The 27,539-nt window shown below is 42.2% G+C and overlaps 1 protein-coding gene across 1 annotated transcript in view; it reads left to right on the top strand.

Moving 5' to 3' along the window:
• Positions 1 to 27,539, top strand: part of ADAMTS12 (ADAM metallopeptidase with thrombospondin type 1 motif 12) — a 176,725-nt gene that overhangs the window by 86,984 nt on the left and 62,202 nt on the right. The window contains 9 exon segments of the mRNA XM_068422777.1: positions 12,395 to 12,591; positions 14,502 to 14,585; positions 16,280 to 16,404; positions 17,715 to 17,864; positions 20,488 to 20,631; positions 21,322 to 21,466; positions 25,524 to 25,616; positions 25,847 to 25,992; positions 26,842 to 27,011. Coding sequence (XP_068278878.1) covers positions 12,395 to 12,591; positions 14,502 to 14,585; positions 16,280 to 16,404; positions 17,715 to 17,864; positions 20,488 to 20,631; positions 21,322 to 21,466; positions 25,524 to 25,616; positions 25,847 to 25,992; positions 26,842 to 27,011 — 1,254 coding nt within the window.

Here is a 27,539-nt window from a genome sequence, read left to right as displayed (position 1 = left end):
AGGCCCAGTGTAATATTGGCAGTATTGTCCAAGTGAAAAAACTCTGCAAAATTACCATTTCCAGTAATAATAGCTGAGATGGAAAGAAATGCCATTGACTTCCAGCAGTCAGTGGAGATAACGAAGAGCAAATTTGGCCAATATTTTTAACACAATACGTTATTTGGAAGCTAGAGACAATTATTATGGCATACTGTTAAGTTTCTGTTTCTTTACAGAGCCTATTTAGACTGTGAGCCCTCCTCATGACAGCAAACTTTATACAGAGTACATGAAACTCCTTAGTTAAGTACAAGAAACTGCCCCAGAGCAGCTACTCAGTAACTGTTAGGTTTCCTACAGAGACTCAATATAAGTAGTGTTCATTCATGTTACCTAGTAGGATGTCTAGAGGGGGATCCACACGATGGGCTTGGGGACAGTTTGAGAAGGTGTAGACCTCATATGCACTGGTGACCTATGCGGTTTTGACACAACTTACAGGACCTGTATTGGTCCGTAAATATTTCTGGAGTCTGTTCTGTCCTCGGCCAGCCCATGTATAGGTAAGTGGGCCCTGTCCCAGTGTGTAATTTGATGTGATTCATTCCACAGCTAACCTGAGATGTGGCAGATTTCAACTCAAGTTTTTGACCTGGAGTCGTATCCTGTAGTCCTGTATTTTGTAACACTCATGTCACAAACACAGCTGACAGAATCTGCCACTTGCAAAGCAAAGTTAATGCGTCCCTCAGATGAAAATCTCTCCATGATTCAACTTTTTAGCCCAGAGAATATGGATTATTAATTCACAAAGTCAAAGAAGGTCTGACGGGCAACAACTGCCTGCTTTCTGGTTTTGTCTGTTTGGACTATTTGGAGCTTCCTGGGAGATGAGCTGAGCAGCACTTTATGAGCTGTCTTTGACCCAGAACAGATCCAGGCAGAATGGAGCAGAGTGTGGCAGCGTCAGAGAGAGGGAGAGAGAGAGAGAGTTGGCCCTAAAAATGTCATGAGGCGTTCAGGATGCCTGGGCTTGCTCATGGGAGTCACAGCTGAGCAGGAACCTTGCAGAGTATTCAGCGAGGGGTGTTGTTTTGTGTTTCAGGAGGAGAAGAGGTGCAGTTAGGGCAAGAGGTGCAGAAGAATGCAAAGAGGTCCGGACAAGCAGGAGGACAGGGGTGGGTGATGTGAAATAGCTGTAGTTCAGCAGCCATGCTTTTCACAGACAGTTGCAAACCAAACTACTGAGATTCAGTTCTTGTTAACTTGAAAGTTTCTTTGTGAGGATGAAACTATGAGCTGGAGCAGGGTCACAACCCGCAGGGAGGCTGCATCCTGTTTTGGGACCACCCAACAGTCTGGGTAAACACAGGAGTGGTGGCATCTCGCGGCTGCTCTGTGCTGCCTGTGCGTGTTTGCCTCTGACTTCCTGTCCCTCCATGAGAGGAGGCAGGAGCAGCTGGTCCCAGCTGGTTCTGTACTGATCATTTGCAAGCACAGAGAGGTGCAAGTGGCTGGTTTTGGAGTTCCTGTGGTGCACAGGTCGGCTCTTGGAGACCTAGAGAAGGGTCTTAAAGCCACCCAATGTTTGTGATTCTGCATGAAGGAGCATAAACAGGCAAAATGGTGCTGGGCATATTGGTTTTGTTGTGATGGTCTGATAGTACAGGGAGGATTTTGTGAAGGGTGTCTGTGTGGAGGGAGTCCTTCCTCAATTGTTGCAAGGCTGAAAAGGCCTACAAGGACATCTTGGGTGTATGGAGCAGCTGTCTGTCCTCTCCAGGGAGGTGCAGGGAAATCTCGAGTTGTTTGCAGAGAGTTGAGCAATACTCCAAGTGGGAAGAGAGGCCTCTTGTTTTCCCTCAAGGGAAATCCCAAACCCTCCCCTTCTGCTCTACAGCTGTTTATTCCTGGTCAAACCACAGGGAACTTATAACCCTGGCTGGAGGATGGACCGGTGTGGAAGGAAGCACATGTTATGGACCAGAGGAGAGCATTATGCTGACATACCTGCCTCCTTTGCTGTACTTCAGCTTTTGGTTCTGTTGGGGAACAGAACAAAATGTTTCTTCATTTTAGGACTTTGATAGGTATCTGTACCGTGCAGAATTCAGTGTCTGATAAAGGAGGAGCTGCACAACATTTCTGAAGTAAAATGCATGCACAAGGAAATGCACCAGTTTGCTTATAATCCCTGAATCAAATGCGATTATTCTCAGTCATTCTTTCTTGAAGAGAGGACTGCTAATGTTCACCAGTTTTAGATTCAGTTAGTATTGTGAATTTAAATATATAAGTGTGGATATATAAGCTGCCTTAATGGTTTTTGCCCAAGAGATGGCTCTCCCCTGTCCCTGTGGTACAGCACCCAGCGTGCCGCTGGGTACGCAAGCTTATTAAAGCCCAGGAGGTGGAGGCCCCTTTCAACTGCCTCTTGAGTCCCTGTAGTGGCTGGTTGCAATCTGCATAGCTTGAAAACCGCATTAGTCTCTTGTCCCGACCACATGCACAGAGCAAACCTTCCATCTAAATCACTCACACTGTCCAAATCCTTGGAATTACAACCCTTAGTAGTCCTTTACTGGCCTTTGCCTCTTCCAGCGTCGTTTTGCTTTTTTCTGTCACGTTTCCTTGCATTGATGCTCTCTGTCCACCATTCCTACGTTCTCACCAACTCTTGAAGCTTGGCGTTAGGGCAGCCTGCAATGAGTGCATGTTGTGGAAGTCACTTCTGTAACTTCAGATAAGTAATGGGCACTCCAGATACCTGTGCTGCCAATTTCTGTATCCCACTGGTTCATAACTGTCTTCCTGTCCATATGTCCAAGCAGCTCCACAAAATGTGTATACTTCCAGAGTTTAACACTTTCTTTCACTGATGAATTCTGTAGTGCCTGCACAAACTTACCTACAGCATGCAAGTTTAGGGAATAGAATCATAGAATCATTTAGGTAGGAAAAGACCCTTAAGATCACCGAGTCCAACCACTAACCTAAAACTGCCAAGTCCACCACTAAACCATGTCCCTAAGCGCCACATCTACACATCTTTTAAATACCTCCAGGGATGGTGACTCAACTACTTTCCTGGGCAGCCTGTTCCAATATTTGATAACCCTTTTGGTGAAGAAATTTTTCCTGATATACAATCTAAACCTCCCCTTCAACTTGTTACTTGGGAGAAGAGACCCACACCTATCTTGCTACAGCCTCCTTTCACGTAGTTGTAGAGTGTGGTAAGGTCTCCCCTGAGCTTCCTTTTCTCCAGACAAAACACCCCCAGTACCCTCAGCCGCTCCTCATAAGACTTGTTCTCCAGACCCTTCACCAGCTTCGTTGCCCTTCTTTGGACTCGCTCCAGCACCTTAATGTTTTTCTTGTAGTGAATAAGATCCTTGCAGCCTTTTAGCCTTACTCTTAATTCCTAACTTAAGCAGGTTGGTGATCTCTGATCACCAGCATATAACCAGTTTGGTTTTCTTCGTTATTATGCGCATGAAATTTATGGAACATTAATAGAAATTTTTGGAGTCTGATTCAAGAGCTTCTGGATACTATTCGGTTAACCTCCCTGGAAAGCAGATCAACCCTGACAATCCACAGACAACTACTTCAAGATGTCACTTTCAGTTATTTGCATTAATTTGTGCAAATGAATTTTCATATAGATACGTAATAAGAAGAAAAATTGTTAATAAAGCCCATATGTTTAAATTCTCATTTACGTCATAATGGCTCCCCAAATCTGTATTTTTCTGTCATTCTTAGGTCAACAGTTCTTAAATTATTTGGTAAGGGACGTTAAGACATATTTATGGGGAATTTTTAATCTGCAAATTTATTTTACAGTGAGATGTATTCTGTTTTAGAAGATACTCGTTTTTCATCAAATGAAAATAGAATTGTGCTGCAAACTAAGTTGTTTTCAGATGCCATTTTACCAAATGCTAGGTTAATTCGTAGAAAAGTCACCTTGTTCTTCTAATCTACCACATTAATGTTTTCACCAAAATAAGAAGAACCAGCCACTGAAATTAGCAAGTGAATGAGCATGGAAAGTTCAAATGACATTGACTAATGTACATCTAGAAAAGCATCTTATGCAACTGTAACTTTTTGTTGTCCCTTATTGATTTTGGTTTAATCCCTGTGAAAAAAAAAAAAAAAAGAACATTCAGGAAGAATGAGAATTGTCGTCGCAAAATGTAGGCAGCTCCCGGCATAGCTGTTTCCCACGGCATTGTTCCCTGTGTACCTCCTGATGCCAGTGGCCCAGAACGTTTATCATTACATCCTTCCAGCGTAAGTGGTAATGAGCAGCAGACACTCAGCAGCAGTATCTGATTAAGTGCATCAGTCAACACAGGTTCAGTTTTAGCTTCCTTCTGTGTTACGAGTGGTGTGACTCCACTGTTTGGTACGTCATGGTTTTGACAGCAGGAATGTTGAAGTTGCAAAGTTGTAAGCTTTCTTTCTCTGTGCTTGTTTTTACTGGGACTTGGGAGTTGTCAGCATGGGGAAGTATGTGACTAAATAGCTGTAATAGTTTCCTGTACGAAGACTGCTTCACACTTGGGAAGCATTTATATGATTTATCTTAGCCTGTTTCAGAAATGCTTATAAAAAGAGCTGGTTTGGTTACCTGCTGTGTTTTAAATTCACATTCTTTCTTCCTTGTTTTACAACAGTTTTTCCATATAGCATGTGAGCCCTTACTCTTGCATTGTCAGCATCCAGGCTTAGTTTTGTTATGGATATTTGTAACCACGATTGTATGTGTTAAGAAGATACTATGTGTACAAAATTTATAGTGTATTTGGTTTCACTGAGCTTTTCTAGATAGCTGCCTTATTTATTTCAGCAGAGATAGAATAGGGGAAGGGCTTCACTTACTCTATTTGAGTTTTGTAAATAATTAGTAAGTTCTTGCAGTAAATCAGCTATTAGTGTTGCTTTCATCCTTCATGAGTGAAAAAGGAGAAGATCCCACCTTCTTTATCCAGAAGTGTGGTGGCTAGAGCACTGTCCTGGGAAATCCCACGTCCTTTATTAGATCTAGTCCAAAGCTGGTCAGATAATAATCACTTTTCAGAAAACTGTGTTGATTTCTTTTGCCTTACTATCCTTTTAATTCTTATTGGCTGAGTCACTCCTCAGCCTTTCCTTTATTTAGTCTATGGTTAGACTTGTGTATACTTTTTAGTGCTAGGTTAATGTTATTAATGATGATTTCCTATGTTTATTTATCTTCTCTTGTACAATGACTGTTTCAACAGAGTTTAGTGACCCCTTGAAGAACTACCCCAAAACTGTAGTCTTTGTTAATAGTTAAACTAAAGGCACATCTTAGAATAAAGACAAAGTGAAGGTAATAGGAAAAATCGTAATGTAGCAAGTTCTGAACAGTGTGGGATTTATTAGTCTAGCGTATTTGTACCTCATGTCTGGAGATGCAGCATTTTGATTGTAAATAATACAGAATGGTAGAAATGAAAGAGGTCTTGCACAAAGAGAAAGGAGGTGAGGATAGAAAATGAAAACATAAATCAGTACCGCTATAATTTGTCTGATAGCCTTTAGTCGTAGGCTTCATTCTTCTCTTCTGGGAATTTCCAGACGTTTTCACCTTGCTTCTTCAAAGCTCTGTGTATCTCCAAAGATGTTGAAAGGTGGCTGTGTTCAGTTAGCACATTGAGGTCCCCTTGTGTTGCCCTGTATGCCTCACTCTTCCTTGAGCAACACCTGCAGGAAACAAAGGTGGGAAAAAGCCTTGATATGGAAATCTCACATAATGCCTTTAAGTGAGGTGAGTCATATCTGTTCTTTAAGGGAGTTTGGGGGGTAAAATAGCAGAAATTAACAATAACCATAATAAAGAAACATTTAGAGTGGATGAATTGTTCAAAGTGAAGAACTTAAATGTTTTTTACAGTGAGACTATTGATATTACTTCTTAAAGATTAGAAAGCTCTTTCTTAATAGGGATTGGCGAATTATGATATAGTTCTGTTGTCACCTAATGAAAAATGAAATTGATTTTCTAGAAGAATATAACTTTTCTTTCCTGCACAGAAGCCATGCAGCTTTAACCTGTGCTGGAGAAGTTTGTACAATACTGGTTTTTCATATATAGTTAAAACTTACAGTTAACTTAAAATCTTTCTTTGTACCTGAGAGTGAAGGGTCCTGTATGTTGTTGAATTAGTCAGGTAGGAATTGTAGGATAGTTTCAGGGGACATTTTTGTTTTTCACTACACATAATTTGGATTTTGATTTTAAAAACCAACCCTTTTGCTGAAATTCATCAGCCATTTCTAACTAGAAGTTGACGGAGTTTTGACATCTGCACCATTTCACAGAATCACAGAATGGTTGGGGTTGGAAGGGACATCTGGAGATCATCTAGTCCAACCCCCACCAAAGCAGGTTCACCCAGAGCACGTTGCACAGGGTCACATCCAGGCGGGTTTTGAATATCTCCAGAGAAGGAGACTCCACACCCTCCCTGGGCAGCCTGTTCCAGTGCTCTGTCACCTCAAAGTAAAGAAGGTTTTTCTCATATTCAGATCACAGAATCACAGAATCACAGAATGTTAGGGATTGGAAGGGACCTCGAAAGATCATCTAGTCCAATCCCCCTGCCGGGGCAGGATTGCCTAGACCATATCACACAGGAACGCGTCCAGGCGGGTTTTGAATGTCTCCAGAGAAGGAGACTCCACAACCTCTCTGGGCAGCCTGTTCCAGTGTTCAGTCACCCTCACCGTAAAGAAGTTTTTCCTCAAATTTAAGTGGAACCTCCTGTGTTCCAGCTTGCACCCATTGCCCCTTGTCCTGTCAAGCGATGTCACTGAGAAGAGCCTGGCTCCATCCTCTTGACACTTGCCCTTTACATATTTATAAACATTGATGAGGTCACCCCTCAGTCTCCTCTTCTCTAAGCTAAAGAGACCCAGCTCCCTCAGCCTCTCCTCATAAGGGAGATGTTCCACTCCCTTAATCATCTTCGTGGCTCTGCGCTGGACTCTCTCTAGCAGTTCCCTGTCCTTCTTGAACTGAGGGGCCCAGAACTGGACACAATACTCCAGGGCAGAGTAGAGGGGGAGGAGAACCTCTCTTGACCTGCTAACCACACCCCTTCTAATCCACCCCAGGATGCCATTTGCCTTCTTGGCCACAAGGGCACACTGCTGGCTCCTGGTCATCCTGCTGTCCACTAGGACCCCCAGGTCCCTTTCCCCTATGCTGCTCTCCAACAGCTCTGTCCCCAACTTGTACTGGTACATGGGGTTGTTCTTGCCCAGATGCAGGACTCTACACTTGCCCTTGTTATATTTCATTAAATTTCTCCCCGCCCAACTCTCCAGCCTGTCCAGGTCTCTCTGAATGGCTGCGCAGCCTTCCATTGTGTCAGCCACTCCTCCCAGTTTTGTGTCATCAGCGAACTTGCTGACAGTGCACTCTAATCCCTCATCCAAGTCATTAATGAATATATTGAATAGAACTGGTCCCAGTACCAACCCTTGCGGGACTCCGCTAGACACAGACCTCCAACTGGACTCTGTCCCACTGACCACTACTCTCTGGCTTCCTTCCTTCAGCCAGTTCACAATCCACCTCACTACCCGATCATCCAGACCACACTTCCTCAGTTTAGCTGCGAGGATGCTGTGGGAGACCGTGTCAAACGCTTTACTGAAATCGAGATAGACCACATCCACAGCTTTACCATCATCTATCCACCGGGTAACATCCTCATAAAAGGCTATCAAGTTGGTTGAGCATGACTTCCCCTTGGTGAAGCCATGCTGAGTGCCCCTAATGATCCCCCTATCCTTGATGTGCCTAGAGACAGCACCAAGAACAAGTTGCTCCATCACCTTTGCGGGGATGGAGGTGAGGCTGACCGGTCTATAGTTACCCGGGTCCTCCTTCTTGCCCTTTTTGAAGACTGGAGTGACATTCGCTTTCCTTCAGTCCTCAGGCACCTCTCCCGTTGCCCACGACTTAGCAGAGATGATGGAGAGTGGCCTAGCAATGACTTCCGCCAGCTCCCTCAGCACCCGCGGGTGCATCCCATCAGGGCCCATGGATTTATGGACGTCCAGGTTGCTTAATTGGTCCCTGACCCAGCCCTCATCAACCAAGACAGATTCCTCCTCTATCCTGACTTCTTCTGGGGCCTCAGGGGTCCGGGGCTCCTCAGTATAGCCTCCAACAGTATAGACAGAGGCAAAGAAGGCATTCAGTAACTCCGCCTTCTTTTTATCCTCTGTCTCCAGGGCCCCCACCTCATTCATCAGTGGGCCTGCATTGCCTCTAGTGTTGGCTTTACCTGCAATGTATTTGAAGAAGCCCTTTCTGTTGTCCATGACCTCTCTTGCAAGGTTTAATTCCAAGGAGGCCTTAGCTTTCCTAGTTGCCTCCCTACATCCTCTGACAACAGACTTATATTCCTCCCAAGTGGCCAGCCCCTCCTTCCACGATCTGTACACCCTCTTCTTCCACTTGAGTTTGCCCAGCAGTTCCCTGTTCAACCATGCAGGTCTCCTGGTACCCTTCCTTGACTTCCTACCTGCTGGGATGCTCTGATCTTGAGCACGGAAGAAGCAGTCCTTGAATGCTAACCAACTATCTTGGGCCCCCTTACCTTCTAGTACCCTGTCCCATGGGATTTCCCCTAGCAATTGCTTGAAAAGGCCAAAGTTAGCCCTCCTGAAGTTCAGGGTTGTGATTCTGCTAGCTATTCTGTTCCTGCCACATGAGATCCTGAACTCTACCATCTCATGGTCGCTACAACCAAGGCTGCCCTCAACCTTCACCTCTTCAACCAGACCCTCCTTGTTAGTGAGGATAAGATCCAGCAGCGCTCCTCTCCTAGTTGACTCATCCACCATTTGCATCAGAAAGTTATCATCAATGCAGTGGAGGAACCTCCTGGACTGGGGATGGCTGGCTGAGTAGGCCTCCCAGCAAATATCAGGGTAGTTGAAATCCCCCACAACAACCAGGCCCTGTAATTGAGAGACTGCTCTCAGCTGCCTGTAGAAGGCCTCATCACCCTCCTCATCCTGATCCGGTGGCCTGTAATAGACACCCACAACAGTATCACCCCTGCCAGCCTGCCCCTTAATTCGCACCCACAAACTCTCAACTCGCTCCTGATCCGCCCCTGGACAGAACTCAATACATTCTAGCTGCTCACTCACATAAAGAGCAACTCCACCACCTCTCCTTAGTGGCCTGTCTTTCCTGAACAGGACATAGCCATCCATGACCACATTCCAGTCATGCGAGGTGTCCCACCAAGTCTCTGTAATTGCCACTAGATCATAGCCCCCCGACCGAACACGGATTTCTAACTCCTCCTGTTTATTCCCCCATGCTGCGTGCATTGGTGTACAGGCATTTCAGGGAGCGAGCTGGGCGCACCGATTTCACCCCAGGGGGATGGGAGGCCTCCTGGTCTACCTCAACACTAGAGCGTTGCCCCAGTGGTGCAAGCCCAGCTACTACCCCATCCCCCTTCGAATCTAGTTTAAAGCTCTCCGAATGAGCCCTGCTAATTCCTGTCCCAGAACCCTTTTGCCCCTACGACATAAACCTTTCCCATGTATCACTGTCACACCTGTTGTCTTATAAAACCAGCCATTATCAAAGAACCCAAAGCCCTGCCTGTAGCACCAGTCTCGTAGCCAGGCGTTAATAGAGAGAATCCTACTGTTCCATCCCACGTCATCACCTGAAAATGGAAGGAGGGAGGAGAAAACAACTTGTGCCCCAGACTCTTTCACCAACCGTCCTAGGGCCTTGTAGTCTTTCTTCATCCCCCTCAGACTATGGGATGCAGCTTCTTCCCCACCTGTCTGGAAGATCAGCAGGGGGTAGTAGTCTGTGGCCTTCACCAGGTTGGGGAGTTTCCTGGTGATATCCCTGATTCGGGCTCCAGGCAGGCTGCAGACCTCCCTGTGATGGGGGTCAGCTCTGCATATTGGGCCCTCAGTTCCCTTTAGGAAGGAGTCTCCAACCACTAAAACTCTTCTCTTCTTCCTTGTGGAGGAGGTAGCTATACACCCGTCAGGTTTTTCTGACTGTGGTGGGACCTCTGATATAGGTTGCCTCTCCACCACATCCCCGTTGGACCGGCTGTATTCCACTAGGGCTTCATATCTATTGCTCAGAGGCACCTGTGGAGGCAAGGTAGGCAAGGAGGGCACTCGCCTTTTGCCACGGCCATAGACTTGCCTCCACTCACTCCTCTCCTCTAGGTTATCGTTTTCCACCTGAGAGGGGCAGAGTACAGGGGTCCCTCGATCCTGGGAGCTCTCCGGCAGGTGCTCCCATTTTTGTTGCAGGGAGGGCAGAGCCTGGCTCCACCAGTCTATCTCCATCTCAGCCTCCCGAATGCTCCTAAGCCTTTCTACTTCTGCTTGAAGCCTTTCAACCTGGCTTTGCAGCTGTGCTGCTCGGCCGAGCAGATCATCTGCTTGCTCACAGCGCACACAGCCCCCTGTCACCACAGAGACGGTGTAGCATTCCCTGCAGCCGGCAACCTGCACCATCGCCTCCTTCCGTGGGAGCTCTGTCTGGGTGAAGATGGAACTTCCTGTGTTTTAGTTTGTGCCCATTGCCCCTTGTCCTGTCGCTGGGCACAATACAGAATACATGACATTCTGCGTAGCATATTAATTCAGCTTCGTACAGTATACTCTAAATAGTGATCCAGGGAGGTACAGGTTTCCATCTAGTAGAATTAACCTTTCTGGGGTAGGTTTGTAGGTTTGTGTGCTTCTCGGTGGTATGTGCCTGGTGTTGGCTGAAATCCTGAACTGGTACTGCAATGCAGTGCTAACTGGTCACAGTGTGTGTCGGCTAATGGAGCTGCTGTGTACTGCACAGTTGTGCATTGCAGCTCAGTTCTGAATGTGTAATGTGGCTGCTGTAGTTTTGTTTATTAATATGATGTATTTCAATGTGTTACCAGTACCAGCATTTCTTTTTCTAGGCATCTTTCAAACTGACCTCAGAGAACCCATTGCTAAAAACCCATGCATCTTAAGTTGCACATACACAATAAGCCAAGATACCGATCATCTTTTATGCTGGGAGATGCATTATATGCATCATTAATAGTCCAGCGGCGCCACATTTTGTAGACACGCAAGACACCATGATACGTTCTGGCTGAACTTAGGTCTTCTAGAAGGCAAACAGTGTGCTTATGACAAAAGCATAACAGATCTTCTGCCGGTGTGAACACAAGATTTGGGACCTAGCTGCCAGGTCATCCATTCTTCAAGGGAAGAGTGGTCTGGGTAGCTGTCCCTCAGCACTTAATAGTGCTGGGAGGTGGAGATAATGCTGGGTAACTGTCACCTGCCACACAATAGTGGGGCTTATTGAGGCAGGAGCTGTCTTTCAGGCCTGTGAATTTGCCCCATCTGGAATAAGGACATCCTCTTCCATGAATGAGATGCCAAAGGACTATCTGTAATAGAAACAAGTTCTCCTGTTCCCCTTAGGACTTAGGGAATCCCAGCACCATAGAAGTATTTCTCTGGCTTCTAGGTTGGAAAAATGCCACCAGTTGCTGTCAAACTGCCATCTCTCACTTCTTTTTCAGTCCTAGGGGTATTTACATTCCTGGTATTTCCCTCATAAGGCAGTCAGCTGGCGTTCAAAGCTAGAATGAGTGGAGAGTGATTAGCCCCACTGAGCACAGTGCAAGGTTACTAGCAACTCTACAAACCAAGTACACCTTCCCAAAAGGATTTAAACGCACAGATACCAAAATTATAGTGGAGGTGCTAGGCATGTCTTTCCTGTCAGTCAAAGAAGGTGACAGCAGCTGAGAAGCCCGCAGCCATCTGCCTGGCCGATATTTAGATGACACCTGCTGCTGAAGCGTTCCCACTGTTTGGGAATATTTTCTGTGCACAGAACAAACGGTTCATGGATGTGCCAAAGCACTGGGCTGAACGTGCCATCCTGCTGAGAGTAAGAACTGCCTGTGGAGAAAGCATATCCTTTATCTTAAACTGTGAACTGGCATCATGAGAGAGTTCAGAGCCAAACCGCAGAAGAGAAATTCCTTGAAAATGGCATTCCCAATTCAATTTTTTTTAGCTTGGCTTTGTCTCGCACCTTAATCCCTGGTATTTGAGTAGGGATAACTTTCGGATGCTTGTTTAATCCATCTGGGGGGGTATTCAGAACTTTACTGGACAGGGCCCTCATCAGGCTGGTGTCCCTTTGGAGTTGGTCCTGCTTGGGGTCAGGTAGGTGGCAGCCAGAAGCCCCTTCCAACCTATATCATCCTGTGGCTACCATTCTGTCTGCAAGTGTTACAGCCATACGCTTCAAATCAAGCTTGAAAATATTTTCACGTCAGCGTCGCTTCTTACTCTCCAGATACCCTCAGCTTTTTCAAACAGCAGCAGCGTCGGAGGGAGAGATGGCAACAAAATCATATGGCTGTCAGAAAGGTTTCTCGGCGCTCTGTCAGCAAGGAGCGATGGGTGGAGACGCTTGTGGTTGCAGACAGTAAGATGGTTGAATATCATGGAAGTGACCATGTGGAATCATATATCCTCACTATAATGAATATGGTATGTACAATATTTCCTTTCTATAGGTAGATGAATGAAGCAAATTTTAACTTGATTATGTTACTGATCACCTTGAAACAAGCCTGTAACATTGTTCAGGGAAAGAAATGTAATATCATTCATATTTATTCATTGAAACTCTGTATTTTAAAGCATTTTTTTACCTTATAATTGCATAGGTTATTTTTTCTCTGAATTTTAATTGAGAGAAGTTTCATAGGTATAAATGCTAGCACTGATTTTCTTTCCACTGAAATTCACTGTCTCCCATGGAACGTGTTGCTCATTGGTGATTTTAGGTTGGTAGCTACAGCAACAGAGAGAAATTCTACAGTTTTAAGCATATGGATTCTTTCCCGTGTCTGTGGATGAGAAAGGCACATAGGAGCCCACTGGAAATTGGAGTAACTTAGCAAGAGCTAAAGTATCAGTGTGTTACTGTTTCAGTCACAAATCCAAACAGCACCGTATGAGCTGTTATGAAGAAAGTTAACTCTGTCCTCCATAAAACCAGTACAGCTGTTTTTCCTGTTAAGTATCCTGCCTGTAATACAAAGTCCACAATGAAAAAAAAAAAAAAAGAAAAATTTAACTTTCAATGTTTTCCTGTGCTGCAAGTTTCAAAATGGAAGTTGATCTGGGAAAAGCAATAGCTTTTCATGAGACTGCCTACAGATATGTCTCTGTTATTATCTGTATCATGATAGATACTGACCTTGGAGAGTCTATTGAGGATGTCTTCTATGTCGTTATCATGGTACGTGTGTAATATATGTGAAATTAATCACAATGTAATTCTAGCCATGGTAACCGATCTGTCCCTTATGTTTATACAGTATGTTCCTGACTGTGCCCCACGCATTCTGACTAGCTACAGTGAGCCTGATTAAACAGACACAAAGCTGATTTGAGCACGTGAGGTTTTGTCCACACAGGGAAAATATGTGGAATAAAACGCTATGGTGATCAGATTCAGGAACAAACAAGTCTTAACATTTTCTCCGCAGTCTGTACCTGAGATGTTAGGGTTACTCACAATGATTCTGTTTTCAGTCTAATACCTTGAAAAAGATCCATATTGAAGTCAGACATTTGTAAACACAGTTTTCACTTCATTTTGGTAATTTATCTTTTAACAGTCTTCTTCAAAACAGTTTCGACACAAACACAATCCATTTTGTTCATTCATATTTCATGTGATATAAGGCATAGTTGACATATAGATAGGTAATGCCTATCTACTGTTCTGATTCCCTTTCCTCCTGCCTAATTCAACATTGTGGTGATGTTTATGACATTTTATTGGGGTCATATTTTTACTGAGTTCGGTTCTTGCTCTTTTATGTGGATTTTTTTTTAATGGATTCATTATCTTTGCTTTTGTTCTTATCATTCTCTTCTCTTCTGGAAAACACAAGAGTATCCATCATGTAACTGGTTTCTCTTTGCCTAGTACTGACTAATTTTTTCTTTATTGTGGCAGAAGCTGATTCCTATCAAATCAAAACAGGACAATTAGATATACAGGGTTTTTTTTGGACACTAAGTGGACCTCTCTATCAGTGTTATGTGACTCTAGATGTTGTGTTCTTTTCTGCTAGTGTTTTTTAAGAACTCTGAAGTTCTTTAAAGGGAAATGGACATAAAATAATGTGTGTGCTTTTGCTCTTTAGCTTAGTAACTTTTGCCAAATCCTGTATCATTGCTTATTTGGCAGAGCTGCCCTTTGCAGCAGTTCTAACATTTGTTGCATTTCAGTAAACTTTCAATGACGTGCACTAAGGATTTAAAAACCAAAACAATATCCCCTCCCCAAGGCAAACAATGTGCTTGAAGTAAACGTCCTATTTTCTCTCTAAAGTCCTTTTCTCCTATAGAGGAATCAGTTAATCTCATACCTCCTGGCACAGGTCACAGGGTTGTTCCATGATCCAAGCATTGGCAATGCAATTCACATTGTGCTGGTCCGGCTCATCCTCTTTGAAGAAGAGGAGGTAAGGTTTTTATTTTCCTCATAATGTCACTTATAAAACTTGGGACTTCAATGCATTGAGCGATGGTTATGGAAAAGAGGGTTTATTTGCTTAAAATAATGTGTTCATTTTACTCTTCTATTAAACTTTGGCGTGTCCGTTTTTAGAATAAATTCTGCCCTGGATAGCAAAGTATTTAGCTGATGACTTCAACCATTTCTACATAAAATCTCCAAGGAAAATGCAATTAAAACAGTCAGATTACGAGTGGGAAAATGGAATCTCCCCAGTCTCAAAAGAACATGGGATGCCAGGAAGACTAGATGAGAAACAGAAATTAATGTGTGCACCATCACTCAGAAATAAGTACTAGCATTACCTGAAATGTATTAAAAAGTGCAGTGCGAGAGTATTCGCAGGTCTCTGAAGAAGTAAATCTGTTATTGTGTGGCTCTCACACAGATTTTTCTTTTTATCTCTCTTTCAAAACAAAGGAGTGAGGAATAAGTAGATGCTAATTGCTGTAAACTAGCTGTATATTGGTAGTTTCCAATGTCTCTCATTCGTGAATATGTTGCTACATGCTTAAATACATGCTGATTGTCATAATTTTATATTTATTTTTAAAACACTGTGCATGACATAGCTTGCTCTGACTGCAGGAACACATTAAGGGGATTTTCTCAGTGGCTTACGATTTATGATCACAAGGCAGATGGTCCAGTGCTATAGAAGGCAGTGAACCAAGCCATGGGGCCAGGCTATGTCTTCTGAAATAATTATTAGGATAGAGTCCATCCTTACAGTCCTCAGTTGTAAGAATATGCGGGCCAAAAACTAGTTCACATCTTAACAGGATAATTAGGACCTGAAGTCCATGGTGACCTCCAATTAAGTTTACTTGCTAAATTTCTGTGGCTGCTTTGATAACAAACCATGGATTCCTGTTCAGTTGAGCATGGCAATGTTGGAAGCAGCAGTGTTGGAGATCTTTCAAAATTTGGTTTTAAGTTACCCAGACATTGCTATCTGGTAACAGTGTTATTTAGATGCTTTGTAAAAAGTTTACTTTACTTAAATAGAGTAAAATGAGACAAGATACAGTGAGTGCCCAAGACCAGAAATGAGAAAGTATGTTTTTGAATTAATTTATTTCACATACTTTATATTTCAGAAGAAATTTCAGTAACTTGTATGTATACTATATAATATAAGATGAGGAAGAAACATCTATGACTGCATTGTTTCTCTTTGGAATTTAAAAATATTGTGAAACAGATACACCCTTAGAAGCAGGATTGTTCCCTAGGCATGACACTTACACATAACATTGAGTGACAAACTCGAGCGTGAAGTCCCACACTAATTAGTCTTTACCTTCTCTATAGAGGAAAACTTGCTTTGAAGAGAATATAAAATGTTTGTTTGAAAGTTTCAGTTCAGCGTTGGATCTTATGAAGCTCACTTACCAAAAAATATGTACATTTATGCATTTAATTTTTCCTTTAGCTGCGCCAATTACAAAAATGTCAACATTTTAACTTAATATTCAATATGTTAGATAAATAGATGTCATTGCTCCTAATGATGGCTGTAGCTTTAAGCAAAAGCATAATCAATTGCATTTCAAAGATTGCCCAGCTTCACAGCTAACATCACTGACATGTTACTGCAATGTGATCTTTACAATAATATTTTCCTTCATTTCCCATTAGCAAGGCTTGAAGATAGTTCACCATGCTGATAAGACACTAGCGAGCTTCTGCAAATGGCAGAAGAGTGTAAATCCCAAGAGTGACGTCAACCCTACGCACCATGATGTGGCCATCCTTCTAACCAGGTATGACAGCAGTTCAGCTGACTATTGTTTAGGTGTGTTTTTTTGGTGATGATATTTTTTTTTATAGGCTCATGCCATCATTTAGCTCATCCTGCGTAGAACCCAGTAAAGTGGTCTGATGAAGACATGCTGTTTCTGAAACACAGTTAACACAAAAATAACCTAGTGTGAGTGTGTCTGACACTCATACAAGCAGAGAATATGACGTATATTATAAAAACGAGTTAAAGTTAGACCTGCTTTACCTTTTTAAAGGGATTGTTTTTCATTTGTTTTCAAAGTACATATAACACTTTATGAATGCATGTGGGCGTTTTATCAGAGATGCATCTTAGTCAGGAAATTGAGATCTGTATGTCCTGAGAGATTAGCAATTTGCAGAGCTTAGGTCATTTTCCCCACTCGATCCTGTCTCATTTTGTGCTTAGTCACTTCTCTATTCTTCTTTGAGGCAATGTGTCAAAACAACATAGCATGTAGGTGAACAACTCCATACTGACAGATCCTAAAGTAACATACAGGTGCAGCTCAGAATGGAAGAGTATTTTGTGAACACAGTGCCATTTATTTTTAAGCTTTAAAGTGTATGATTTTTAAATATTATCGCCATATTTAAGGAGATACAAAATATATTTTTTATGTGCACGCAGGGGAGGCACAGAAAGCTTAAAGGTAATGCCTGAGGTTGCACAGGGAATTCGTGGCGGGGTGTGAAACAGAACTTCTGTAGGTCCATAAAAATGAACCCAGTCTGCACCCAAATGAGAGAAAAGATTGGGTCGAAGGTCTGCAAAAGAAAGTCCTAAGTTAAAGTCTGTCAGGCAAAAAAACCCACCAACACAAAAAAAAACCCTTCACGTGTCGCAGTAAAGAAGAAAGTCAACAAATCTTAAAGTAAGAATGAGAAAAAGAAGTCTCACAATGATTCGTGGTTTACCTCTTCAAATAAGGAGGCTTCAAACAGTTTGCTTGCATGAAGCTGAGTTATGGTGAGTTTAATAAACCACACCTCAACATGCTGTCAGAGGTGGAGGTTTTAAAACTTTTTTTTCTGTGAGTTGACAATAAGCATACGTATTTAGGCAATACAGCAACATAAATATTGGCTACAAGTTACAATAGTATAATAACAGCAGAACAAGTGCGTGCTGTTGGTGCTTATATGTTTGTAAAAATGTTAACGCTATGCTTTGCTTAAACTGCAAATTAGCACTGATACATTATAAGATGGAGACTTACCATCCAACGTAAGTAACACTCTGCAGTTGGTTTTAAGCTCTTTTAATGGCACATCTCTTTTGTGATTCTAGAAAGGACATTTGTGCTGGCATGAATCGTCCATGTGAAACCTTAGGTTTGTCTCATCTGTCAGGCATGTGTCAACCTCACAGAAGCTGTAACATCAACGAAGATTCTGGCCTTCCATTGGCTTTCACTATTGCTCATGAACTTGGACACAGGTACAGATGAAAGTGAAGGGGGGACCTAGCTGAATTTAATTTATTATTTGTATATTAATACTTAAATTGCTAGACAGAAACAAAACAAGGAATGAGTTAATGTCTCTATTATTAAAATCAAAACTGTGTTTTTTCTAAGCTAAGGAATAAGAAAGAGATTCTTAAGCCTTTGACCTTTGTGTTTATATTCACAACTATTCAGTCTGCCCCTTTTAACAGAGTCTGCTAGGGCAGTAGGTCAGGATGAAATAGTTAAGCTACAAAGAAGCATCACTTAATCATGCTAATTTTTCAAAACATATTATGAATTACTATGCAATTACTTCAGATGATCTCCAGATCAATCCAAATCATTTACGTAAAACATACCTATTTCATTAGATCAAGGTATTTCAATATTGCAGATTAGCTAGAAACCATTTTTAATTCAAGCAGTCAAACTTCACAGAAATATCAAATCTTTGTTCTCCTTTCTGATGAACAAATAAAGTCACTTGTGGGCATTTCTTACTAACTGGTATCTTCTGCATATGAATATTGCTATTGTGGATACACTTAGGTCAAGTCAACTAAAGTTCCTGGGTAGTTAGTTTTGGACACAGCTGAACTTTTTTCACGATTGGGTATTTTTGCTTGAAACTAGATTTCTCAGTATTTCTGATTTCTAAGGGTGTTCTGGCTGGTAAGTTAGTTTATTAAACTCACCTGAAAAAATTCTGGTTTTTGAATCTGTTTTGACACTGAGCTGGTTTCTCCAGGGTAGAGGCCTGTGTCATGAACACTCTGGATTGGCTGTAATGCCTGCACTTTTCAGCTGGACCATGTTGCTTGGCTAGGTGCCATTTTCACTGCTGTATCTACAGTCACACCACTTTCATTATGGACCCAACCACCAGTCAGGGTGAAGTCTGTATTCCCTGGTAGGATGTAATAATAATAATAATAATAATAATAATAATAATAATAATAGTCTTATGCAAAGGTTACTGAAGTATTGATCCTATTGCCCATTAATTGGCCTTTCTTTATTCAACCCCTCAATTGCCAGAAAGGAAATAGTATAAGTAAATAACGCCAAAATAATTACAATTGGATCTGGGTGCTTTGGGTTTAGTTACTTGGTACCCACAACTTCTTGCTGACAGGGAGCTTTTTTTCATTAACACTAGTTCTCAGAAGACACTTCTTCCTCACAGAGCTGTGTGTGACCTTCTGGTCTAGCCTGGGTGGGTGGTAACTCACTGTCCTTTGGGTGCTGTGAGACAGAGTACTGCTATTCTCGTCTTTGCAGGAGTGGTGCAAGGCCTTGCCTGTAAGAATTGTCTCCACGAAGAAAATTGAATACTGTAGGGTTTGTTGTTAACATTAAACGATCCTTCCTTCAAGCCAGGTTAGGGTATGTATGTTAAAAAGTTCAAATATGGACAATAAAATTCTGTAAGAACAAGTGAACAAAAAATGAGAAGAAATCCGTGCACCCGTTCCTTAAATGAATGCCAAAAGTCAACTCTTCCCCATACTGTCCCTCTAGATGTTCGCTGTCTCCTGTGTCAACAGACCCTGTTCGTGGAAAAGAGCCTGTCAATAAGGGGACTTACTTGCTTTTATACCTCAGACCCCTTACTGAAGTTGATTGAGACTGAAGTTGTGCCCTGCTTTTGGAACATTTGGCTCATGGTACAATTACATTTTCCAGAAACAAAGTCTTAAGTGGTTTGAACTCACTTTGTCTGATCCGTGACTGAATCACAGCCTGAGCCAGTTTTCACTGCTTTCTCATACAAGGGCTTACACACCTTCAGATGTTAACAGTGTAGGTGTCAACATCTTCATATATCAATATCTTTGTATATTATTATTTCAGATAATCTACATCATGATGAGATGATGTGGAGGAATGTATATTTAATCAGCTGAATCCCACCCAAAGTTTTTAATGTTTATAACATGTTATTGAATAAAGAAATCCCTTAATAAGTCAGAGAAGCTGGAGAGAACCATGTTGGGAAGACCTGCAGTGGAGGTCTGTTTATAATGCACAGTTTGAGAAAGCTAAATAGGAAGAAGGACTGGAGGTTGGGGGCTAAATCACTGAATGCTCAGTAGTTTGAAAAACCATATCTCTGTCTCAAAAGAGATTTAAAAAGAAACAAGCAATAGAGACATGATTATAAGACAGTGTAAGACAGAGTGTAACAAACCCTGATCTTAGTTAAAGTGGTACAAGTCTGAAATAATTGGGATCCAAGAGCTAGGAAGCTCTTAGCTTTAGCAGCTTTAACATAACTGAGGTTTAAACTGTGACTCCTGGCTCAACAGTGCAGCAGTGTTTTGGCTCCCTTAAAAATACCCCAGAATATAGTCTCTGGCAGTCTGTTCTTTATTTTGTGCCGAACAATATTGCTGTACATAACGGACATGTTTGAAAGCCCGTTGGAGTGTATATTTTTTTTGTTGGCTTTGGGTCAGATCTTCTATATTTTTTTTTTAGCAAAAGGTGTCTACAGCCCAGCAGGGGAAGAAGCAACCTTACTGTCTTTTTAAGCACACTGTGGAACCCATAGGTAGGTGTTACAGTACAGCCAATCATCTGGAATTATTAGATTTTTTTTTTTATCTCCAGTTTTGGTATCCAGCACGATGGAAAAGAGAATGACTGTGAGCCTGTTGGAAAGCGCCCATATATTATGTCCCGACAGTTGCAGTATGATCCTACACCACTCACCTGGTCGCAGTGCAGCAAGGAATACATCACACGTTTCCTAGAGTGAGTGATCAGGTTGTAGCATTTCCCTGCAAAGAGTACAACTGTGTATTCGATGTTTATGTGGAGTTTAAAGCAAATCTTGTGTTATTACATTACTAGATGTAGTTTTTTGTAGTGTGCTTGAGTTAATTCCCATGGAGGTCATACCTGAAGCTTATTGCTCACTTAGTCTTTAGGAAAAGCTCCGTTGTATTCTTGCTTTCTGAACATGAACTCAAGTCTTGTCGTATCATCTCAGGTTTGGTGCAACCTGCAGCTTTTTGCAGTTATCGGGAAGAAAGAAGTGTTTCCATCAAGGACACTGGTGGAACATCATAAACCTTGCCTTTGGCCACAATGACATGTGCTTGACTTCAATGACTTGTTCAAATTCATTGTGTTCTTTTTAAGAGCAGCAATGTGGTATTACTTTAAGCAGAGACTGGGGTGTGCTCTGAAGCCACTCTGCAAATCATAATGACCTCATAATATTTTGGCTTTGACAAGCTATATTTTGCCTTTGTAACGCTCCCTAACTAGATGGAGTGCTGTTTGTTAGCAGCACTTCAGCATATCTTAGCTGGAATTACTATTTCTAAAGGCCATATAAAAAATTGCCATTAAGAATTAGATGTTGAAAGTCTTGTATAGAAGTGTCAAAAAAAGTGTGGTTGTGGGTTTTTTTTTTAATATGCAATTTTTGTCTTTTAGTCGTGGCTGGGGATTCTGTCTGGATGATATCCCCCAAAAGGAAGTTTTAAAGTCCCCAATCATTGCTCCTGGAGTGATTTATGATGTGCATCACCAGTGCCAGCTTCAGTATGGTTCCAATGCTACTTTCTGTGAAGATGTGGACGTAAGTGCTGTATGTTTTTCTTCATTCTCCTAACAAGAACTTAAGCTTCTTCAATGGTGTGGAAGTGCAGTCAGTGAACCTCAGTTGCTAACTACAAATGCAGCATGTTCAGAGTCTCATAGGCTAGACGTGCAATGCAAGCATTGCCCAATACCGTTTTAACTCCACTCTGCGGATTCTGGCATTGAGTTGTGGCACTGTTTGCCTTGTATTTTGCAAGACATTTACTGGATTTGGCCCCATATCTATTGTGAAATGCCTGTCCTTCCGCAGTGGAGTAAATTTGGTTTTAAACTTATAATACTTATCTTAGGTAAATTATCAATGCAGCTTAGATCCCATTTTAAAAATCAAGATACTTCAAGCTTATACCTTTCAACTGACCAAATCATTCTGGGAACAAATCTTCAGTTCCAGGAAGAGTTTTCTGAAGAAATCAGGTGTACTGTTTTCTCATATGTCCCAATTTTTCACACTCTTGATGGTCAAACTAATTAAAGGAATTTTCAGTCCAGGTACCTTGAAGAATCTTTATTTTCCCATCAAACATGAGATTTTTATGTGGAAGTACATAATTTACAAGGTACCCTGGGGTTTGTCTCACAGCACAGCAAAACAGTGTTGTGTGTGGAGATGGAAGGGAGCAGTGTAGTCACGGGAGCACAACTCTCTACAAGAGCTAGGAGCCACTGCAGAGTAACAGGTTATATTAGCTAAGGTGCAGTGGTATGGTATTTTAACTGTACCTAGCATGTTCAGAGCTATTTGTCTCCGGGTAGCGTTTTTCTATGTAGAACAGTTCAGAAACAGTGGTTTCAAGTGCTAGTCTAGCTAAGTGATCACTAATTTTTGCTGTGTTTTTGGCAGCAATATGCACCAAATATTGCAGACAGCATCCAGAGCTGCGACAGAAGTGGCACTGTGGGTTTCAGCAGTGCTGGAGTATTTTCTAGGCAAGATATTGTGCACAGCTGTGGATGGGGGACTGCTGATGTTGACTGTTTATTCCATATCGTCATTTACCCTTCCATTAGGGAGATTATTTCTGATTAATCTTCTCAGCTTTGATAGATAACATGATTACAAATGCTGAACTGCAACTACGGAATCTGAAGCAGGTATTGAGAGATCCCTTTCATTACCTGCTCTTCCAGTTTCCTCAGTTACTGTAATTTGTCTGTTAGTACAGATAGAAAATTAAAGTTTAATTTTGCAGTATTGGTTCATTCTGTCTCTCATTGGGTTTGAACCTAGTAGGCCTTCACATTCGGCGTCTCCTAATCAACCAATTTTACAGCTAGATATATATGTCAGAGAATTAATTGGCATCATCTCATTTTGCATTTCACTGGAAGGTCTGTATTTTGCAGGTAGCTGCCCGGTCAAGGAAAGGAATCGTGAATAGTATAGTCTGCCTGGCATGTTGAATGATCAGTGTAGTCATTTTGTCTAGAAGTCTGACTGTTCTTTGCCTTTCCACTATTTACTTAACACTTGCTCACACACTGGGCTACATTTGTTCTGTAACTTTTAATATCTGACTGAATTTGATCCATGGATTCTTTTTGAGAGAAGAATCTGCATTTAGCTGAAGATGCCCAGGGCTTCAGTGATTACAATTAGAAAAGACTGAGGTTTAGAATTCAGATAGTGGTTGCCACAAACCATTTAGGTAGCAAGTCCTCTAAGCATCTTGTGAAGTACTTAAATATTGTCCCTCTAATAAGGAAAAGAAAAGTAAAATACCGATTAGGGGGAGGAATTTTCCGGGTGTTAGGTAGATCCATAGCTTCCTTTAGGGACCGGCTGTAGGAGCTCAGAATCCTTATCTTATTGGCTTCTCTTTATCTCCAAAACTACCACTGACTGCAGTGAAACTGGGTTTTTTTGGACTCTACTTTCTTTAAGGCACAGACCCTGAGCTTATAGATTGGGTGGAAAGTGTATACTGTATTGCTGATGATAAAAATCACTTGCCTTGCAGTGAGTCCATGGTAGAGTCCTGAATTTCTGGCTGTTACCTCCAAAAGCACACAGTAAACAGTGCTTTTTCTTGTACTATTGTTATTCCAGTATTTCTAAAGATGGAAAAAAGTTCTGGTACATGGAGATCAATATGAGAAAATTCTTGCAAGGCTAAAGAATTTCCTTCGTGAACTCTTGACTTTGAAATCTCTGAGTACATCTCATAAAAATGTAACTGTCAGTGGAAAGCTGAGTTCGGTTTCTGTGCCTTTCTCTGGTATCTGAAGCACAGTACAGGAGTGCACTTTATACACTGAAAAGCACAGAACATACTCTGTGTACAAGCATTAAAAAAAAAAGAATTAATTTAATAATGAAAGAAAATTAATCAGCCAGAACACTTGGGTAGCTCTGCCTTAAGAACCTGACAAAGGTTCTTCACAAAGAGTTGCTCAGTAATGCTACTCTTGAACTATAAATAGGGAACTGCAAAACAACCTTTGACTTGTATACATTGCCCAAAAGCAGCTAAATGAGCTGAGATGAAATGCCCCAGACATTGTATTCCAACTGGAGATTTGGAGTGCTTTGAGCTGTTCTGTACTATCAGCTTCCAGTGTTCTACATGAAAACCAAGGTGAACACACAATGCAGAAGGTAAATAAAAGGCAACTTTCTCAAAACAGACTGTGCCCAAGCTTAGCTATTTTAAATAGAAGCAGGTCAGAAACCAGCAGCCAAGTTTTGCATTTCATACTAATGTTGCTGCTAGCTCATTGGGGTTGGATTTTCACAAGTGCCCAGGTTCTGTGTTGGCTCCCAAACCTGGCATGTTTGGTCTGAGAATCCCAGTGGGAGCTGCTAGTGGAATCCTTCTTGTTGGCTTCTTTCTCTGATGACACAGCTGTCCCTGCTTCACAGGTAGATGCTGGCAGCTGTGTTCCTTCTCCTGGTGCTGAACTCTGCATTTCAAACACTCACAGCCAAGACCTGGCCCAGAGCCCCTGGGCTTTTACTTCTGCTGTTTCAGTTGGGAGTGCACAGTCTGACACCTCTGGTTTCTCCAACTTGGAAGTGGTCTTCCACACAAAGCCCTGCTCGTTCAGGAGTTCCCAAGCGTGCAGGGCTCCTGTGTGTCAACCAAAGGAGAAGCTGGTGTGCATGTGAACAGAGGAGGGGGGAATAGCGCTCGACGTCTGTCCTCATGCTTTAGAGAATAGTTCTGATTGCGTGAAGATGACTTGTTGTGAAGTAGCTATAATGTTTCTTGCCCCGCTAGTTTTGTTGACTCTCAGGAGTTCCTGTCCCTTCTGTGGAGCTGGCCACTGCATGTGGAGCAGCAGCTGAAATGCTGTGCTTTACTGGCAATGTACTGCATTAAACTGGTACCAGTTTCTGAGTAACTTAATATGCAACATTTCACTAACCAGAGCCGTTACCCTACCCAGCCCACTAGGCTTTTTTCCCTGCCAGCTAGCCTGGACTGCTTCTTTTGGATCATTCTTTTGCCATCTGCTTGGCTGGTGTTTTAAGATAGCTGTATTTTGATCTCTTACTCCTCATGCAGTTTTGGGACCTCCATGAATATTAACCTGGCTGTTGTACTTGGAGACATGACATTGTTTTTACTGACCTGGCTAGCTTCTCTAACCTTTGATTTCACTGTATGTTTCCAGGCAGACAGCAATGCAAAACTGAACATTGTATTCATTAGTACTTATCAAATGAAAATAATACAAACTCTGTTCACCTTTGCTATAAACTGTAATACCCAAACTTTATAAAACCATTTTTCCTTTGGGTAGCCAGGAGCTGAGCAGTGAGGAGAATACATAAACTCACATAGTTCAGGTAATTCTCTTGATAGAAAGTATTCACCATTTTATATTTCTCAAATAGTCCCTCCTTGTACACTAATAAGGAGTGCCTTGGTGGGTCCTAACTTGTGGAAAACCTGGAACATCTGTCTCTGGAAATGCAGCCCTTATGAGGCTTTGTAAATGGATGTACAAAACAATGGGAGACTTTTCAAAATCTTGGCCATAGGAGTTCAGCTCTGCTTCAGACTGCTGCAGTTTTCTTTCTTTTCCAGAACCTTTGCCAAACGCTCTGGTGCTCGGTGAAAGGCTCCTGCCGCTCCAAACTGGATGCAGCTGCGGATGGAACTCGGTGCGGAGAAAACAAGGTGACTGTGAGCCACACTGCCTGCAAGCTGCACTGCCTGCAAAATGGCAGTGGAGGAACTATGAGTAGCTCTGCCATTGTTTAGCATGAAGGAGGGTCATCCTGTGACATCTCCATTTACATTTCCACTTAAGTTTTTGACCTTCGGGGACTGGAATGACAAACAATTCACAACAACATTTTCCTGCAATGATGATCTTAAGCTGTTTGTCCTTTTTCTTCTCTCTTCAGTGGTGCTTCTCTGGTGAGTGCATTACAGTAGGCAAGACTCCTGAAGCAATCCATGGCGGATGGGGCGTTTGGTCATCCTGGTCCCATTGCACAAGGACATGTGGGGCAGGAGTTCAGAGCGCAGAGAGACCATGTGATAACCCAGAGTAAGCTGAGTGCACAATCCTTTCTAACCTTTTGTTCAAGATCTTTGGGGTACTTATGACATTGGAAACTCTTTTGTATGGGACTGTTACAAGCAGGCGCCGCAGTAAGACAGACACTGAACACCTCTCCTTCCCAAGTTAAGCGTACATGTGTGAAATTCAGTTGGCTCACATTTTACAATCATCATCTGGTTCTTGAATCCTGACCCTCCATGGAGCTTATTTCTACACAAAATGAAAAAAAAATCCTGTTATTTAGCATTCAGGCTTTGCAGAAATAATAGAAATGTTGCTTTAATAATACTACCATGAATAAATAAATGTCCTCAAAACACCAGGTGAGAACAATAGCTAGCAGTCTGTTCCTGAGGGAAATCAAGGACTGCCTTTCATCTTTTGTTATAGTCATCAGCTTTGTTTGAGCTGTAGACACGAGTTGATAGGTACAGAACATGAAAGGCAGGATTTTCTAATACATATCTGAGTTCATGAAGACCCTGCGTCTCATTTTCAGAAATCACTAAGAGGGTGCCTAACAGCAGAAATTTTTTGGCTTTTCTGGAAGAACTGTTAAACATTCTGGAAAATATGGTACTTTGTGGGAGTTCATTTGATAGGGTAATTTTTTGTGAGCCCAGCCGGGCAATATACCAAACACTTCTTTGGGTTTATATAGATCTCTGTGCTCCATACTGACGTGTTTGGGTACTTGAATATGTGAACAGTATCTCTACCCTGTCAAGGATTCAGATTCACCTTGTTATCCTATTGGAACCTGAAAGACATTGCTCTGTTAAAACTGCTTTTTACCCAGAATCTCACATCCCGACCTCAATATTCCTTTACTAGACCACAGTTTGGAGGAGACTACTGCACTGGAGAAAGGAAACGCTATCGCATGTGTAACATTAGCCCCTGTCGCAAAGGCTTGCCAACCTTTCGTCAGATGCAGTGCAGTGAATTTGACACAGTTCCCTACCAGAACGAATTCTACCACTGGGTTCCCGTTTATAACTCAGGTATGAAGCTGCAAATTTTTTAACATCTTGTATAAAAAGTCAAATTTACAGACCTATGAGAAACCTCTGTGAGGGCAAGAACTTACTGAATTATAAGTCTTTTAATTAATTAGAGAGAAAAATCTGGTGTGCCTCCATATGCAGGTGTGCCTTTTGTGTATACACAAAAGCAGAGGTTCTCCTCTACACATAGACGTTTTTGCAAAGCTGTAGTGATAATGGATGTGTGTGTAACTAGCCCAGTTCCTGGAAAGATACTGCACTAAGAAAAGCTGTTGAAGTCACACCTATGCTAATGGGGATAGACCTAAACCATCTTTTCCAGTGTCAACAGCAGAACAAGAATTACAGTAGTGTAGTGTAGAGCTGCATATTTGGGCCTGCAGGCATCACTGCACCCAATAAACAGAGCTCTTCTACTGCACAAACGTGGCTTTACTACTTCCAAACTCAGGTCTGCATGGTAACTGTACCGGGCACCACACTGAGGAAGTAATACCTCAGCAGGTTCAGTATTGTACTGCCCTG

This window comes from Nyctibius grandis, chromosome Z (assembly GCF_013368605.1).
Source record: "Nyctibius grandis isolate bNycGra1 chromosome Z, bNycGra1.pri, whole genome shotgun sequence".
Taxonomy (NCBI): Eukaryota; Metazoa; Chordata; class Aves; order Nyctibiiformes; family Nyctibiidae; genus Nyctibius; species Nyctibius grandis.
This window is presented reverse-complemented; position numbering and strand designations above follow the sequence as displayed.